The 18,889-nt window shown below is 42.1% G+C and overlaps 1 protein-coding gene across 1 annotated transcript in view; it reads left to right on the plus strand.

Annotated features, from left to right (window-relative positions):
• The window catches only part of PER2 (period circadian regulator 2), a 32,437-nt gene extending 15,114 nt beyond the window's left edge, over window positions 1–17,323 (plus strand). The window contains 18 exon segments of the mRNA XM_028731014.2: window positions 129–180; window positions 883–1,019; window positions 1,115–1,193; window positions 2,682–2,788; window positions 3,666–3,819; window positions 5,009–5,114; window positions 5,881–6,015; window positions 6,191–6,293; window positions 6,568–6,724; window positions 6,847–6,965; window positions 7,461–7,661; window positions 7,862–8,122; window positions 8,838–9,682; window positions 10,188–10,374; window positions 10,474–10,663; window positions 13,375–13,525; window positions 13,838–13,924; window positions 13,926–17,323. Of these exon segments, the coding sequence (XP_028586847.2) occupies window positions 129–180; window positions 883–1,019; window positions 1,115–1,193; window positions 2,682–2,788; window positions 3,666–3,819; window positions 5,009–5,114; window positions 5,881–6,015; window positions 6,191–6,293; window positions 6,568–6,724; window positions 6,847–6,965; window positions 7,461–7,661; window positions 7,862–8,122; window positions 8,838–9,682; window positions 10,188–10,374; window positions 10,474–10,663; window positions 13,375–13,525; window positions 13,838–13,924; window positions 13,926–13,988 (3,134 nt within the window). The 3' untranslated portion in view covers window positions 13,989–17,323.
• Window positions 17,324–18,889: the final 1,566 nt, after the last annotated feature.

Here is an 18,889-nt window from a genome sequence, read left to right on the forward strand (position 1 = left end):
AGTTACTCTGTGTTTGCATTGTTTTCAGCTGAGTAATTACAGGGGACATCTTTCTGACTTTCAGAGTATACACTTCTTTCTGTTACTGTAGATTATAAAGTCATTTTCATACTTTTATATTTTTATAGAGTCTACCACCCAGGAGTGCATGGAGGAAAAGTCTTTTTTCTGCCGCATCAGGTGAGGCAAAATTTTAAGTCAGCGTGGGGACTAACAGATGTTTTGCTTCAATCTGTTTATGTTCATTGGTATGTGGCTTAGCCGACTTACAAAGATGAATTCCAGAATCCTCACTAAAAGCTGAATAGACCTTACAGTTTAAGACGTCACCACAAAAAGCAGTTTCTAGGCTGTTGCATATTCAGTAGTGGCAAGTGAGGTGGGGCAGGTGGGTTCTATTGCTCTCCCGGCTTCCCAACACAATGGGTTGCTTACCAAGAGAGTGACTCCACCACGTCTCTCTCCCCATAACTTACCCCTCCCCTTCTTCCCCTCGGTAAGCGACTGTAACTCCTGTGTTGGGAAACCAGGAGAACAGCAACAGAGTCCCACCTTCACCGCCTCACTGGCCACTGCTGTACGTATTGCTTCTCACATAATAAGGCCTAATGGCCCTTGCACATACATGGTCATGGAAAACGGGGGGTTGCCCTTTTTCCTTTCCTTGCACTTCCTAGAGTGTCACCTTGGAGAGTCTCTTGATTTTTCACCGGTGATTTTTCAGAGGATACTTAGTAAGGAGGAGCGTTTAAGAGTCCCCATATGTGCATGGAAGTAGCATAGTCCAAAGCCCATCGCTTAGATTCACCTACCAAATACCTTATTCTGCTTGGGGGCTATGCAAACTATAAGAACTCAACTGTTGTTTCTTTTAATTTTTAGTGCAGGGAAAGAGGAGCATACTAGTGAGATCTGCTACCACCCATTTCGTATGACTCCATACCTTATCAAAGTACAAGATGAAGATGATCAGCTTTGTTGTGTGTTGCTTGCAGAAAAGGTCCACTCCGGTTATGAAGGTAATAATACAGCAATTATTTTGTGCTTGAAATAAAGCATCTTGTTCATACAAATGCTCTAGTTCTACAAACCTTGTCCTTCTTTTCCCTTTCAGCACCCAGAATTCCTTCTAATAAAAGGATATTTACAACTACACACACCCCAAGTTGTTTGTTCCAAGATGTAGATGAAAGGTGAACTACTAAAACTATGATATGCATGGTTGTGTATTTAGCTGTAGTATTGACTAAAATGGGTAGGAAATATTGATGTGTGACTATAGTGAAATGTCCTCGGTGGGATACCTTTGCAGTTGTTTAAATAATGAGGATATTAAAAAATAATAATAGCTCTTTAAAGGTAAAGGTACCCCTGCCCGTACGGGCCAGTCTTGACAGACTCTAGGGTTGTGCGCCCATCTCACTTAAGAGGCCGGGGGCCAGCGCTGTCCGAGGACACTTCCGGGTCACGTGGCCAGCGTGACAAGCTGCATCTGGCGAGCCAGCGCAGCACACGGAAACGCCGTTTACCTTCCCGCCAGTAAGCGGTCCCTATTTATCTACTTGCACCCGGGAGTGCTTTAGAACTGCTAGGTTCGCAGGCGCTGGGACCGAACAACGGGAGCGCACCCCGCCGCAGGGATTCGAACCGCCGACCTTTCGATCGGCAAGCCCTAGGCGCTGAGGCTTTTACCCACAGCGCCACCCGCGTCCCTCCAATAATAGCTCTTAGTGAATCTAATTGTGAATTTGATCCATGTTTGACTCGTATTGCATTAGGGACAGGAGAGGTCTTTCTGATGCCCATTTTCTTGAAATGTTCTTCAAAACAGTGATGGGATGCATTTCTAGGATGACCTCTTGGCTCCTTTTTTCTTTATTTACTCATACTGAAATTGCATAACTTAATCTTATTTTGATACCTTGTTCTATGTAGGAAAAGGGGGAAGATGGTCACTATAGCAGCTTGCTGGGTAGGACAGAGCTACTACGCCATCTTCCCAGTAGGTGGGTCACTCTTGCTTAGCAGGAGGGAGAAAGGTGAGGCAGGGAAAAGGTTGTTGTGGTGTAAATCTACTGGCATAGTCAATCTGGTGCTTCTGATGGTGCATTTTCACCATGCCAACCTCCCCACCACCTCACCTGCTACTGATAAGCAGCTGCAACCCACCTGCCAGGAAGTTGGCATACTGACTCCACCCCACCCAGTGAGCTGCTTCTGTTTTGTATAGTATATTCTTGTCTGCACTATAAGTCCCCTAGAATCTTGCTTTGTTTTAGGCATCAGTGTGTTGCTGTGCTGACCTCCCTGCCATCTCGCCTGCTCCCCACCCCCACCCCCGATAAACAAGAGAGACCCTCCTGCCATGAAGCCAATGTAGTAGCTCTGCCCCACCTGGCAAACCACTTTGGTTTATCGCAGGTGACCACAACTGCTAGAGTTACTAGACTTTTCGGAGGTTGCGTGCTTCATAATTGCATCTTACGTCCTGACAATTAGCACAGAAAAGAGTGTCGTAAATATTACACAATAATATTTAGGTTCCGCTTATTGGTTTGCAGAACTAAACCTGATACAAGTCCAAACATTCTGTTTTTATTTCAACAAAGTCTGTAAATGAACTTAAGGCTGTGTTTAAATGTATTTTGCTTCATGATTATTTAACCTTTTGTTGTTGTTAGAGCGGTGCCTTTGTTGGGATACTTGCCTCAGGACTTAATTGGAACTCCTGTCTTAGTACATCTTCATCCAAGTGACAGACCTTTAATGATAGCAATTCACAAAAAAAGTAGGTGACTCCTTTTGCATACTGTGTTTTTCATGAAGGTTGGGGGCAATAAAGGATGAGGGATCCTCATATAGTTTTTGGTAACTTTTAATCAGTTTATTGTTCTTCTGATTATTAGATCATAAAAACATACACACAGGGTTTATTGTAGACTCAAGTATCATGAGCTAGATCATACAGTGGTACCTTGGTTTAAGAACATCTTAGTTTATGAACAACTTGGATTAAGAACACATACCTAGAGGTAGGTGTTTTGGTTTGTGAACTTTGCCTTGGAAGCAGAACATGTTTTGCTTCCTGTTGAGTGTGTGTAAATTGAGCCCCTCGCTGCTATGGGAAAGCATGCCTTGGTTTAAGAACAGTTTAGTTTAAGAGCAGACTTCCGGAATGGATTAAGTTCGTAAACCAAGGTACCACTGTATTAAATTAGGAGTAATATGTCATCAGTGCACCCATATCTTTTGTTCTAATTTTTTTTATTATTTTAGGTTGTACATGGGTCTCCCATCCAGGTCTACATCTTCTTAGTTCTGAAACTTTTATAACATCTGGTGTTTTCACATTATTCACTGACTCTTATACACCCACAGCCCCATTTGATTCCATGTTGATGTTAAGACCACCACAAATTTCTCTACCCCACTCAGAAATAGATAAGATTAATAATTAGGGAAGCATTTTAAAATAGAGTAATGCTTAGCTGTGAATTTTCAGTAGTCTTCAGATCTCAAGCACATTTAATTTTGATACCTTTATTTAAATGTTTCAATGTGAAATCTTGGGAATTACAAATGCTTGGATCATTTAAAATGAGAAATTGTGAATATTTCTACAATAAAGCTGAAATTTGAATCATTTTTTTTTTGTTTTGTTACAGTTCTTCAGTGCGGTGGACAGCCATTTGATTATTCACCAATCAGGTTCTGCACCAGAAATGGTGAATACATAACTCTGGATACTAGCTGGTCCAGTTTCATCAATCCCTGGAGTCGAAAGATTTCTTTTATAATTGGAAGGCACAAAGTTAGAACGTAAGTAAATAAGTGGTAATAAAAATGAAGGTTCTTGTGTCATGAATTATTTGAGATTGGTCTCTTAAATACTGAAAAGAATAATGTGGAAACCCAGTTTCCACAACTACCTGAGTAGCAACAACCTATTGGAAGTGCTGCCCACCCCCCAAAAAAATTCTTTAAGAGCTGATCTACACATCTTCGGAAACAGATTCCATTATATAACCAGAAATTATGGGAATGGCTTTTTAAAAGTAAATAACAGGTGCGGAGTGCCCATTCTGGATCAAGATGCTGGCAGATATAAGGGGGCTTTAACCCTTCCCCCCCCCCACTCCAAGTCCAGACCTGATCTGAGGTGGGTGGGCTCATGTGCTATTTGCATTGAAGAAACACTTCTATTGGTGTTAATGGGCACCTTTCTTCGAGTACAAAATAGCAAGTGCAGAGGACCTGATCCAGATTGGGGGACAAAGGATTAAATCCTCCATTAATGCCCCTCCCCACTTCACAACAGGGTCCAAATCCAGTTCAGGCTCCTGCACCTGTTTTTATTTTTAAAAGTTATTCATGCAGTTGCAGAATGGCAGTGTGCCAATTAAATGGTTGAAACATCTGCTTCCCCTATGATATGGATATTTCACAACTTTTGGAAACCTTTCTACTAACAGTTGCTGGCTTTCATATTACTAGTAGCAAGAACCACCTCCATTCAATGTCGAACATTCATGCAATAAATTGCTATACATCATGGCCACTGCTCAAAAATGCTTTACCGGTGATAATTGGATAATATCTGACTACATTTGGGATAGTTCTGGTGTTTTTGCTTCTGTGTATTTAGTACTGGTAATTATGGAGACGTTTGTCAAATGTGTGGAGCATGCAAAGTTCACACATAAGAAAATGGAATCTATTTGCAACCATATTTCGGAACATAGATTTGTTGAGGGCGAGGGTACACACAAAAATTTCTCTTTTAAAGATGTGCTATAAAGTAAATGCTTTTAACAAGAAACTTATAAGTGCTGCAGATCTTTCCAATCTTGTCAAGAATTACTTCAGAATGAAGAAGTCATGTTTGGAGTGAGTAAGCCTGAATATTTTATCAGTTTAAAAGTTTGTAGATGCAATAGAAAAACAAGGGCTGATATAACTGAAACAAAAGCATTTGTCATATTCTAGATATTATTAATGATTTTTACAGTGGTCCCTTGAACGAAGATGTGTTTACACCTCAGTGCGCAGAAGAAAAAATCCTTCACCCTAGCATCCAAGAAATTACAGAGCAAATATATCGGTTATTATTACAGGTACACTTTCATTACTGTGTTTTAAATCTAAATTTACCTAAACCTCTGGGGTCTCCTCTAGAAGACTGTTATAAGGTAAAATGTTCATAATTTTTTGTCCCAAAGTAATGTAGGCTTACAAAGTATTTAGATACTTGTTCGTAGAATTCTGACCTAGAAGTTAACATTGGGTTTCTTTTCTCAATTATTTAAGAAATTTCTCATTACTTCAGCCACTGCAGTATTATTCATTTCAGCAGTTCTGTTGACTGTAGGTTTATGGACAAGAAGGCTCAGGCGATACTAAAACTGGACTTCTCACCTTGAAATTAGTGGGATTACATCAACATAAACTAGAACTGGGGTTTTATGGGTATGCTGACTCAATTTTTGCCCCATTTCTGTTCTGGAGCATGGACTTACTGATAGTACTTGCATTTTCCCAGGTGTGTCATGCCACCTATGCTGCGGGTGATTTGCAAAATGACATTCATTCTCTTAACTAGAATGTTGGCTTATCCTGTTATCCTGTTTTATCATGAAAATATATCCCTGCAATCATTGTCTGCCTATACAGGAGGTTGTGTCTGTGAAGATGCAGGTTCTAGGTGCGATTCTAAAATTATTTCTTGAATATGAGGAAAAACTTATCGACTTTCTTGATAGCTTGCTTGAATTGCTTGGTTGATTCTTACTAGTTACAGTATCAAGAATATTTGCAGTATATAGACTCCAGCTAGTCATTTTCTTTTCTGTTGAAAATGTGTGTGTATATTTTTATATTTAGCCTGTACATAACAGTGGCTCTAGTGGCTATGGAAGTTTGGGAAGCAATGGATCACATGAGCACCTAATGAGTGTGGCTTCATCCAGTGACAGTAATGGGAACAATAATGAAGATACCCAGAGGATACCCAAGCCTGTAAGATTTTCATTATATTATCTTAATAGTTTCAGTCTAATGGGAAATTGACCCTGGGGTTTTTTCTAACAGAAGTCTAATACCTTCTTCATTCACCCCAATCAACAATTACCATGTATGGCTTACTGTAAGTTTTTTCAGTAACTTGTTTGTTTGTTTTAAATCTTCACTCTAGAACTCTTCTCAAGGTATTTGTAAAGATGGACGTGAGGCCAAAAATAAAGAGCACGCCTTCGTCAATTCCAGATCAAAGCTTGAAAGTGAGAAAAAATATGCAGGTATGATAGCCAAGTTAATCTGGAATCAGATTTTGGAATAACTCCAATAGTTCAGCTTTAACCAGGAATACCTTGCCCACAGTGTATGGTCAGGTGCACACAACCCAGCCCTGTTTGTAGTTGTCATTTTGCACAAACAGCTTTGCTGTAGACTGGAAACTCTCACATGCTCATACTTAAAGCCCCCACCTATGTTCCCAGGAGTGCATTCAGCAGCTCCCTGGCTTTTGAAAGGTCCATATATAAACATTCTTAGGATGTTTCTGTTACACAGCGAAATCCAGTGACCACGTGGAAAGTGCTACTCAACCAGCAGAAAATGATGCTGTTGGAATGGCTTGTCAGAGGAGTTTGGCTGCAGAAGAACTGGCTTGGGGAGAGCAACCTGTTTATTCATATCAGCAGATCAGCTGTTTAGACAGTGTTATCAGGTGAACAACATTCCACTCCACTAAAGCAATAGCTATATGGAACTGACAACTTTATATCTAAGAATATCAGGGTGTGTGTTTTTAACCAAGGGTTTCTGGGGGTTTTTTGCTTTGACTTGTAGGTATTTGGAAAGCTGCAGTGCAGGTGATGCAGTGAAGAAATCACAGCCTTCCTCAAACGCTGCTTCACTGAATTCTGATATGCTTAGAGAGAAAAGGCATGACATTAAAACACCCACAGGTATTTACTGTTAACCGAATTTGTAATGCAATCCTATGCATGTTTATTCAGAAGTAAGTCCCACTCAGTGGTGGCTGGTTCCTGCTGGGATTGATGGGGTGGAAGGCATGGAGACCAATAGCAGGTGGCACCAGAGCCAATGACAGGCACAGTCATTTCCTGACCGGTTGTAAACAAGTAAGAAGACAGGCAGGTGGGGGCTGGCTGAGGGCACACTGAGGTTGGTGGAGCAGTGCCCCATTTGCCTAACAGACCAGCCTCCACTGCTTCCACTAATAATGCACTGTATAAAAATTTGTCAGTCAGTATCACTTGTCATGTTAAGTAGGGGTGGGAACTATGTTTGACTCCTCAAAGCAATTTAGTTAGACCTGAGCTGTATTCTTCACTTGCCGTCACATTTATTTTGTCTTGAGAAACTTACATTTATATGTTTCTTGTTCTTTTCTTTGTGTGTGTGTATCTCTGTGTTGTTATATGTTGGTATTTGAGAAGAAAGTGTGCTGTCAAAATCCCACATAGGCCCTACGGAGTTGGAGATACCTGAGAAATCGAATGCTTCTGCTGTTGTTGGTGCTCACTTAACTTCTTTAACTTTGCCTGGCAAGCCAGAGAGCGTTGTATCTTTAACCAGTCAGTGCAGCTACAGTAGCACCATAGTTCATGTTGGAGACAAAAAAACACAGCCTGAATTAGGTACAGTACTGCTTTACAGTTTCTAAGAGAAATATAGACTTTTATAAATCAGATTTTAAGAATGACTATGTGCTCTGTTTTATGTAGAAGTGAACCATGGGAAGACAGATCATGCGAATTTGGAAGAACAAATTCTGATTAGATGAAAATGAGATCAACATTTCACTTTGTTTCCCCTAAATGTTTTTGTTTGTTTTTAGAAATAATAGAAGATGGTCCCAGTGGAACAGAACCCATGGAGAGTCAGCTTATTGCTCCACAATCTACCACTACTCAAAAGAATCAAGAAAAAGAGTCATTTAAGAAATTGGGGCTTACAAAGGAAGTCCTTGCAGTGCATACACAAAAAGAAGAGCAGAGCTTTCTGACCAAATGTAAAGAAATCAAAAGGTTCCATATTTTTCAATATAATTGCAGTTACTACTTTCAAGAAAGACCCAAAGGACAACCTGGTAACCGTGGTACGGCTCTCTTTGTTTATAGCCTCATAACACCATCTGAATGAAAGAAACCCATTGTCAGTTAGACATGTTGCAAATGTGCATAGCCAGTTCAGGGTGCTTAGTTAAGTTCAGTTTTACTATCAAACCAAATTGTAGTTGGCTGACAATCGGTTGCTCCAGAAACTCAATATGCGACCTTAGAAGTATTAAGCAGGTGGGTGTGGGATTAAACTCACATCATCAGTGATGCATAGTTTTCCCCTTCTCCGTGACTTAAAGAGGACATGATTTGCTACTGTGTGCAGAAGAATGAAGGTAATTTCTTTCTTAAACACACATGTTGGGGAGCAAGGCTCACTGGGTACAGTGAGGCTTACTTCTGAGCAAGCATGCATAGGATTGTTCTGTTCTTCTAGCTTAGAGATTTGCCATAACATGTGAAACACAGGATTAATGAGATGGCAGAAGAGACATGATTTGTGTTGGGGCTCCCCACAGCTTAGAACTGGAACCTCATTTAAATACCAGTTCAGCCCTGGTAACTGTGAAGAAAAGAATGTCTCTCTAAATGTGTGCATAGTGTCTCTCGTCTGCTTATAAGCAGTAGCCAGTTTCCACGTATCTAGAATTTACAGGAAATAGCTTTTGGGTCCAAAGATGTGCTTGAGTATTGATGTCACCCTTTTTAAAAGTTAGATGTATTGTTGAATAGATTTTCTGCCTTTCTCTCCAGGTGTTCATGGACCACGACATGGCTCTGGAGTAGATCAGTCTTGGAAGAAAAATGGGAAGAACAGGAAATCTAAGCCAAAACGACAGAAGCCACACAATTCTTCAGACAGCACAACTTCTGGTACCAAACCTCCACACAGGTTTCCCCGGCTTGTCCCAAATAGCACAGCCTGGTCTCCGTCAGATACTTCTCAAGCAAGTTATCCAGGAATGCCTTTTCCTACAGTTATGTCTACATACCCACTTCCAGTTTTTCCACCAACAGGAACTGTGCCACCAGGTCCTGAAGCGCCTCTTTCTGCTTTCAATGAATCGCAGGACTCGGGAAATCCCTGTCACTTGCCATTATCACAGTTTCCCAACCCTCTGATGACTCCAGTGGTAGCACTTGTACTCCCCAACTACATGTATCCTCCAATGAACAATGGGATCCCTCAAGCACTTTATCCTGATCCACCTAGCTTTCCTGCTCAGCCTTCTTTCTCTTCCCAAGCAGTGTTTACAGCACAGCCTCCATTCACTGCCTCAAACACATTCCCACCTCAACCGTTCCACTATAATCCACTGGCAGGGAGTGAAAAGACCACTGTTGTAGAATCTCGAAATGAGCAATCCCGTTCATGCACTCCACAGTCTCCTGGCCCACAAGGTCAAGCCTCACCACCATTGTTCCAGTCCAGGTGCAGTTCTCCTCTGCAGTTGAACCTTCTGCAATTAGAAGAAATGCCCAAAGTGGCTGAAAGTGGCGCTGCTGGTACACTAGGAAGCCATGGAACTTTAACTGATGGAGGGGTGACGAGCAAACCCATGAGCTCAGAGGACTGCAACAGAAAAGCATCTTCCCCTGTAAGCATTGTCTGTAACTTTCTGGGAAATATCTGTCTGGGGAAAAACAACATTTTTATCTAATTGTGCACATGGAGAGCTCTTTCAATAAGCTCAATTTTTAAACAATTCCATTTTGAAACAATTTCAAATTGTGCATGTTCCTTGGGAAGATTTGTACTAATTAATATTAGATTTCTTAAATTTATGTGTTGCACAATGTAAAGAAAATCTTGGGCATTTTACAGTACAGACATAAATATATAATGCAAAATAATTTAAATCTTTTAAAAAACACTAATAAACAACAAACCATAATAAAACAGCCAACTATAAATGAATCTCAAGCTCTTGTTTTATCCTGTGAGCCACCCTGAGACCTGCGGATATAAGGTGGTATACAAATGTAATACATCATCATCATCTTGTTGCATAATCTTAGATTAGGAACTGGAGTTATGAACAACAAAAAATACCTTTTGAATTGACAGTTTGTTTTTTGTGGTTTTGTTCTTTCATTGTTCAGGTTGGATCGCCAATGGAAATTCAAAATAGCGATGCCTTCTCTGTATCTAGTGATTTACTTGATATTTTACTCCAGGAAGATGCAAGTTCAGGCACTGGGTCTGCTTTGTCAGGAAGTGGTGTTTCAGCAGCTGCTGAGTCCTTAGGCTCAGTTTCAAATGGATGCGGCATGTCAGGCAGTGGAACAGGTAACATCATGTGTGCGGTTAAGAAATCGTGAGGCTATTTCAGTGAAAAATCTGTTCTCCATAATTAAAAGCACAACTTTTTTATTGTTGTTTCTGAAGGAAGTAGTGAAACAAGTCATACCAGCAAATATTTTGGGAGCATTGACTCATCAGAAAACAATCAGAAAACAAAGGAATCAGAACTGGAAGAAAATGAGCAGTTCATTAAATATGTCCTCCAGGATCCCATCTGGCGGCTGATGGCAAACACAGATGACACTGTTATGATGACTTACCAGATACCCTCCCGGTAATTCAACGTTAGTTCAGACTTGAAGCAGCTTTCACTGTGAACTGCCACTTCAAGTAGATGTATACTTGAAACAGCACTAAAAGATTTCATTTCTCAGAACTTCTTTCTGTTGCCTCTTTCCTCCAATTTAACCAAACTTAATTACCGTATTTTTCGCACGATTGGACGCACCGGACCATAGGACGCACCTAGTTTTTGGGGGGGGGAAATAAAGGAAAAAAATTTTCCCTTTATTTCCCCCCCAAAAGCAGGTCAGGGAAACCGAACCAGGTCGAGGAACAGCGGGATAGTGGCTCTGCGCCTCCCTGCTGTCCCCCGAGCTTGTGGGGCTGGCTGATGTCTGCCTAGCGTGCGGGGCGCTCTGTTTCAGGGCGCCCTACCCGCCGGGCGGCAGGCTGCTATCCGGAGCTTGGGGAGCCTTGCGGGGAACTGCTGCAGGGCTCCCCACGCTGCGGATGTATGCCTGGCGCGAGGGGCGCTCTGCTTCAGGGCGCCCCACCCGCCGGGCGGCAGGCTGCTATCCGCAGCTTGGGGAGCCTTGCGGGGAACTGCTGCAGGGCTCCCCACGCTGCGGATGTATGCCTGGCGCGAGGGGCGCCCTGCTTCAGGGCGCCCCACCCGCTGGGCGGCAGGCTGCTATCCGCAGCTTGGGGAGCCTTGCGGGGAACTGCTGCAGGGCTCCCCACGCTGCGGATGTATGCCTGGCGCGAGGGGCGCTCTGCTTCAGGGCGCCCCACCCGCTGGGCGGCAGGCTGCTATCCGCAGCTTGGGGAGCCTTGCGGGGAACTGCTGCAGGGCTCCCCACGCTGCGGATGTATGCCTGGCGCGAGGGGCGCTCTGCTTCAGGGCGCTCCACCCGCCGGGCGGCAGGCTGCTATCCGCAGCTTGGGGAGCCTTGCAGGGAACTCCTGCAGGGCTCCCCACGCTGCGGATGTATGCCTGGCGCGAGGGGCGCTCTGCTTCAGGGCGCTCCACCCGCCGGGCGGCAGGCTGCTATCCGCAGCTTGGGGAGCCTTGCGGGGAACTCCTGCAGGGCTCCCCACGCTGCGGATGTATGCCTGGCGCGAGGGGCGCTCTGCTTCAGGGCGCCCCTCGCACCGGGCGGCAGGCTGCTATCCGCAGCGTGGGGAGCCTTGCGGGGAACTCCTGCAAGGCTCTCCACGCTGCGGATGTGTTCCCGAAGCGCCGGGCGCTCTGCTTTCAGGGCGCCCGACGCTCCGGGAAGCAGGCTGCTATCCGCAGCGTGGGGAGCCCTGTGGGGAACTGCTGCAGGGCTCCACACGCTGCGGATGTTTGCCTGGCGCGAGGATTGCTCTGCTTCAGGGCGCCCCTCGCGCCGGGCGGCAGGCTGCTATCCGCAGCGTGGGGAGCCTTGCGGGGAACTCCTGCAAGGGTCCCCATGCTGCGGATGTGTTCCCAAAGGGCCGGGCGCTCTGCTTTCAGGGTGCCCGACGCTCCGGGAAGCAGGCTGCTATCCGCAGCCTAGACATGGCTAGCGGAGCGCTAATCCCGAAGCTTGGGGCATGCGGAGCTCAGCGCGCCCCAAGCTTCTGGGTGCCGGCAAGGTCTCCGCTAGACGGCTAGAGGAGACCTTGCCGGCACCCAGAAGCTTGGGGCGCGCTGAGCTCCACACGCCCCAAGCTTCGGGATTAATGCAGCGCTCCGCTAGCCGTGGGAGAGCTGGGTCTCCCACGGCTAGCGGATAGCTTCCTGAAGCCTGGAGAGCGAGAGGGGTCGGTGCGCATCGACCCCTCTCACTCTCCAGGCTTCAGCGAAAGCCTGCATTCGCTCCATAGGACGCACACACATTTTCCCTTGCTTTTTAGGAGGGAAAAAGTGCGTCCTATGGTGCGAAAAATACGGTAACAAGTAGAAATATAATATACAGAAATATAATAAAATAGGAAAGCCATCCTCTTTACAATGAAGTGAGTTAGTGTCAATTTCAAATGCCAATAATGTTTCTCATATATATATTCCATTCATAACCATCCTTTTCTTGAAGTATTTTTTATAACATGAAAGTCCACACCAACACCTGAAATACTTGATTCTCTTTTTACATACTCAGCAATTGTAAGGAGCTGTTAATTCTTGATGATCAGTTCCATTCACCCAACATAGCTGACAAATCAGTTTTCTTGTTTTTCTAAGGATATCCTTGCTTTATTGATTTACATATACTTCCCTATGCTTTGGCATATAACAGTCTTCCAGTGGTCAAAACATGCAGAATCTGTGTTACACAAATGTAGGGGCTGACTTTTTACAGTTTAGGGTCCTGAGAGTTGTTAGGAGACTCTAAGGAGCCACAGTTGACAGAATTTCCTGGGAAAGAGGGGTTGATTGTTAAATTACTCTGGAAACTGTAGCTCTCTAATGGAAATGGTGTCTCCTAACAACTCTCAGAAGTCTTAACAAACTACAGCTCCCAGGATTCTTTTGGGGAAGCTACAACTGTTCAAGTGGTATAATAGTGCTTTAAATGTCTAGTGCAGATGTGGCCTTAGCAAATGTGCTAATGATGATCTTCTCCTAGTTGCCTCAACTTTACCTTCCCAGACAAAATGGAACTTGGCATTTGGGTGCTTGGCATAATACCTGCAATGGCAGGAAGCCTGAGCTCCAGAGTAATCAACTATTTATAAAGTCTGCACGTTCGGGTAGTTGAAGACCTGAAAGGGGTTTGTTTGTATATTTTACTTCAGAAACAGAGAAACTGTTTTAGAAGACGACAAACTGAAACTGAAACAAATGCAGAAGTTCCAGCCAAAATTTACAGAGGAGCAAAAGAGAGAGCTACTTGAAGTGCATCCATGGATTCAGAAGGGTGGACTACCAGGGGCTGTTACTAATTCGGTATGTTTCAATGGTTATTTCTTCTTTCAGTATAAAAGCATTAACTTCTATTTGAGACTTAAGAGTACTTGAATCACAGAATTGGAGCACTCGGAACCATATTTGCAGTGTAACCCTAACCATGTTTTTGCAGAATCAAGTTGCATTGTATTTAACTGGGCTTACTCCCAGGTTTGTGTGCACAAGATTTCAGACATAGTATGGGAGACGCTTTTGAAATTCATGCTGTTGGGTATTTCTAGTAACATGTCAAACTACAAGATGCCACTGAGGAAGGAAATGTGAGTTACTTTTTTTCTTGTTTTTTTGAAGGAGTGTATTTATTGTGAAGAAAATGTTAACAGCAGACTGTATGCACAAGATGAAGAAGAAATCCATAAAATGGAGCTTAATGAAATGAATGAAGCCATTGGGGGGGAATAGCTCGACTACCCTGAACCAAGTCAACAGTGAAAATGTTTAATCCATGAAGATCCATTTCGAACATGATCTGCTTTATAACTATTGCAGTACATCATTAGATCTTCAGGGTTTTTAAGTTTGTTTCTTGTGAAATGGATCTAATTTTATATAAAGCAAATGGATTTTTTGTTCTAGAAAAAAGTCATTTGTGATTAATCTCTTTGAGAGGCTGCATCCCTCAACCAGTCATTGCTGAAGAAGTATAATATCCATTATTTAAAATTATGGAGGATATACTCGGAGCCTGAATGGATACAGCAAAGAATTTCACAAAATATTGTGCCATCCTAAAAATTTCTTTCAGACTGCTTTTTTCAGTGACACATAATTTAGAAATATATGGCATATTTTCTAGTTTTGAATGAATTTCAGGTTAGCGGATAAAATCATGCATGTTTCCCAAACCTAACTTCACCCAATCCCATCAGTATTCTGATACTTACTGTTGTTAAAAGCAACTCAAATAATTTCACCTTTCTAAGATATCCAGTAATTTGTTTAGCTTCTTTAAAAAAAGGTTGTATGCATGAAAAATCCCTGGCAGCCTGCCCACCCCACACCAGTGTTGAACCATTCCTATCCTATTTTTCAATGATCTATGATCCAAAATTATAATAAATTATCCTTGAAATATGCATCAGTGACTTGTTTGTTAAATGTTTTAATTGATGTTTGTTCCAACGAATTCCCATATTTTATCAGCCATCAGCCATCAGTAATTGTCAGTTCAGAAACAATCATGTAGAGAAGCACACAAAAAATTGCTAGTATCCAAAAAAACAAAATTACCCCTTGAAGGTTGGCGTTCTGCACCAAAGGAGCTATTTTTCTAAACGGGAGAAACTAATCTTAAGACTGATTTAGCTGGCATTATAATATTTCCATAATGAATAATAATCTGGGAGTTGCAATGATTGCATATATTTAAATAAGAGGATCAGTTAAGTGAAGGAGTCCACCACTGAGGAAACATGGCTCAACATGACCAGAACACATTTCAGCTTTTAATTGCCCCTCCTTTTTGCCTTCTCAAACAACAGGCACTCTTTTACCTGCTGGATTACAGGCAATTTCCTCTCCACTGGCCCAGTAGTCACTTTAACTATACTACATTGACTATATATCATTAGCATTGTGGCCTCTTGCGGTCTGGAGAATGGTATAAAATCATATCAGAAAGCCATCTGTAGCTGGAGCGTTAATGTACATCTGATATCCATAACTGCATTCAGTTCATTTTCAAGCTTTTTTAGATTTATCACTTTTGTTATTTGTGCCCCTAAGGTTAACTTCCAAAGACTGAAGTGTTAGTACTGTATAGAAAATGCTGTTTGTTGCTGAATAGCAGAGCTGATTTCAGGAGTTAGTCACGGGATAAAAATCACTTTTATGTAACTAGGACTGCCTCTCCCCATTTGCACTGACCCAGACCCTGCATTTATCATCTGAGACCCTTCTTCATATGCTCTCTCTACTAGAGGTCTGGAGGGCGACAACACAAGAATGGGCCTTTTCTGTAGTAGTTCCCCAGGGAGTTTGGCATAGCACCTTCATTACACATATTTAAGCACCAGACAAAAACATTTCTCAACGTCCAGGCCTTGGGCTGATTAACATTCTATGGCCTGGGGGGATACTGCTTTGTTTTTCTTTTAATATGTAGTTCGTGTTCTCATTTTTATCTTGGGAACAGCCCTATAATCTTTGGATGAAGGGCAGTGTAAAAATTTAATAAGTAAAATAAAATAGACATAAATGTACATATGCATACTAATCTATATGTCCAAGAATCTTGTCATGCCATCCTTGATACCAACACATAAGAACTGTCAGACAAGATCTGGCCAGTGGTCCTCTGAGCCAAAGATACAGTCCGACAGCATATTGTAACCTATGCTTTAGCAAAGAGAAGTCGTCTCAGGATAATCATGGGTTCATTTCTTCCTGGATGGCTGCTGTGGTGATGGTGGCTGTTTCCAAGCTTTCCTGCTAAGTCAGAAGCTTGTAGGCGTTTTTGAATGTGAGTCTGCCTTCCGCAATCGGCTAGCAATCAACTTTATCTGAACCAATAAATGGCACAACTTAATTGTGAGTTGTATAAAATAAGGGTGAAATCCAACGCAGCATTAGCAGGGCTTCGCCTTCCCTCGTGTACCCCAAAAAACTGCTTGGGAGGGTTGGGGAACACTCAGGAGTATATTGGAGGGGATTACAGAGGGAAAAGAAACCATAAATCTCATGGTACAAGCAGATTTCAAGAGGGCAGACATCACCGGGTACCCCAAGTATCTTGATTTTCAGCTTGCTTCTGTTGCTCGGGTGCCTCCTAATTTTTGTATTTCGGGAAAGAGGTTAATAATACTTGCTTTATCTGCAACCTTCTCTCAGAGCAACTTGTGGCATTATGTGCATGTAGCTATGAACCCTGCCTGATGTAGTTTTTCCTCATTGTAAACTAGGTGATTGAACTTATTAATGCTGCTCACACAGCAACATGTTGTCTATATCCTGCTGCACTTAAATTGGTCATTTTTAGCATAACACGAGGAGGGCCATTTTGAGGAAATGAAGCTTTATCGAATGGCATGTACTTAAATTCTGATTCTGCAGTCACTTATGCACAGGCTTTACATGTAATTTTTAAATCACATGGAAAACTCTCAGTGCTTAAAAGTGTCAAAATTCCGAGAGTCATGTGATTAATTCCACACTCCACAGAACTTTGGGCGTGTGACTTTCTTCTTTTATAGCAGCCACCCACTGCATGGTGAAACTACTATGAGAGCTTCAAAAGCAGCCTTGTGAAATGGCATTGAGGGTATGTTTTAAAGCACTGGAGGTGGGAGTCTCACCACACCTGCCAAGTCCTCTCTGAAGCTTACTGGTGAGACAAGTGTGGTTTAGTATTTAGTATAGGACTTATGGGTGTAAATTTATTTTTGTAGACATCTGCAACATGTGTGTGTGTGGTCATTTTCACGACGATTTTGAGAGGCTGGGGAGAAAAGTTGTTAAATCCTTTAATGGGTGGTTTCATAAAGATGTCTACATCGTTTTAAAACCTATTTTATTTACAGGAATAGTACTAAAATATTTTCCTATAATTTTTTTAAATTGCAAGCCTCTCTTTTTAAGCAAGATTCTGAAACCAGATTTGTTGTAGATTGTTTTAGCTTAAAAATACTTGGTCACTATGAGAGAACTTCATTACTGTGTGGGTTTTCCATCTTCAAACAATGTTTTCTGTCTACTGTGCAATATTGGTTTTTTGTCATGTGACTTATTTTTACTACGTGCTTTGTAGAAAATTGGTAAATAAAGAATTTTTATTTTTAATTGTAGTCTTTCCATAATTGCTTTGTCTGGTTAAACTGTTCTACAGTGAATTGAGAAGACTTGTTATAAGAAATGTCTGCACCCAGATTGCAATGCTTAAAATGAAATCCTCGCCAGAATTTTGAACAATTGTCATTCTTGTCTTCCAGATGGGTATTGGTATAACTCTTGAGCCTGTCAACCATTTTATATCTTTGCTACAGCAATGATGAGGAACCTGTGGTCTTCCAGATGTTGTTGGACTCCCATCAGCACCAGCCAGCATGGTCAGTAGTCAGTGAAAACGGAAGTTGTAGGCCAGCAACATCTGGAGAACCATAGATTCCACATCCTTGTCCTACATTGTAATAAATTATTTTAATAGTCATTCTTTATAGATGGAACCTACACAGGCATGCAGCCAATGATAGTCATACAGAGAGTACAGCAATTGAAATTAATGAGCTTGGCTCACTTAGGTCCATTAATTTCTTTGGGTCTACTATAATTTAGCTGGATACAATCCAAAATACATTGCCAATTTTAACCAATAAGAGAGTGTGCTTGTAATCTCTGAAATGCTGACAAAACCTTTTAGTGGCACAAAACCCCACACGTACACTATATAAAATAATATGCCTCACCACCTCTCCCCCCTCTTCTTCCCCAACCTTATACTGTACCCAACACTAATGTCTCACAACAAATGTAACTGATTTGTAAGAGAGATTGTACAACCTGAAAAAAGAGACAAGGCATGTACTTTTTGTAAGCCAAGAAAATCTTTAATATATTTTTTAAAAAACTTTTTAGTGGCCTGTAGGTGTCACTCTTCCAACACATTTAGATATCCCAAAAATCTGTTTAGAATTTTGATGAGTATTTTACAGATACAGGATTCCATTTTTCATACAATTTTGTAGTCTCACTGTATTTTCATCAGTCTGAATTCTGAAAGTATCAATCAGTTGGAAAGCTCTGAAGATGTGCTGGTTTTGCTATTCTTATAATCTAATGGATTAACTAAATTAGCTAAAAGACCAACTCTTATCACCTCTGTTGAATCACTGGATCATGTCATTCTGGCTTCCTGTCATTCCCTGGTACTCATGTAGTCTATCCAGTAAGTTGTTTGTCTACTAGTGTAGTCTGCATTGCAGTATTTAGTGTTGGAAACAGCAGTTTGTCTCAAGTATTTAGTTTCTTGAGATCTGCAGTTCCTCAAGGATATTGACAGGATGTTGGGGGTGGTAAAAGCTACAACATGCAGATTGCCTAAACTCCGCTAACTGCAGCTAAATTATGGGCCAAAATGGTCAGTATGTATGATGGAGACTGTTTTCATCAGCCCTAAGGAAAGGGCTTGTTTGTTTCTGAAAATGCCAGTTTGGGATAAGGAATATCGTATCAATTTTTCACTGGTGTGTTCTCATTTCTGACTGACGGCCTGAGCAACTCCAGACATTCCTGAATAACAGATTTTATTTGAAAGGGTCAATCTGGCTTCCACCCTGACAGTGGAACTACCTGGTGGGTTACTTGAATCTAAAGCAGGCACAGCCCACCCATGAAGCAGGGTGAAGCCAC

The sequence above is a fragment of the Podarcis muralis genome, chromosome 6 (assembly GCF_964188315.1).
Source record: "Podarcis muralis chromosome 6, rPodMur119.hap1.1, whole genome shotgun sequence".
NCBI lineage: Eukaryota > Metazoa > Chordata > Lepidosauria > Squamata > Lacertidae > Podarcis > Podarcis muralis.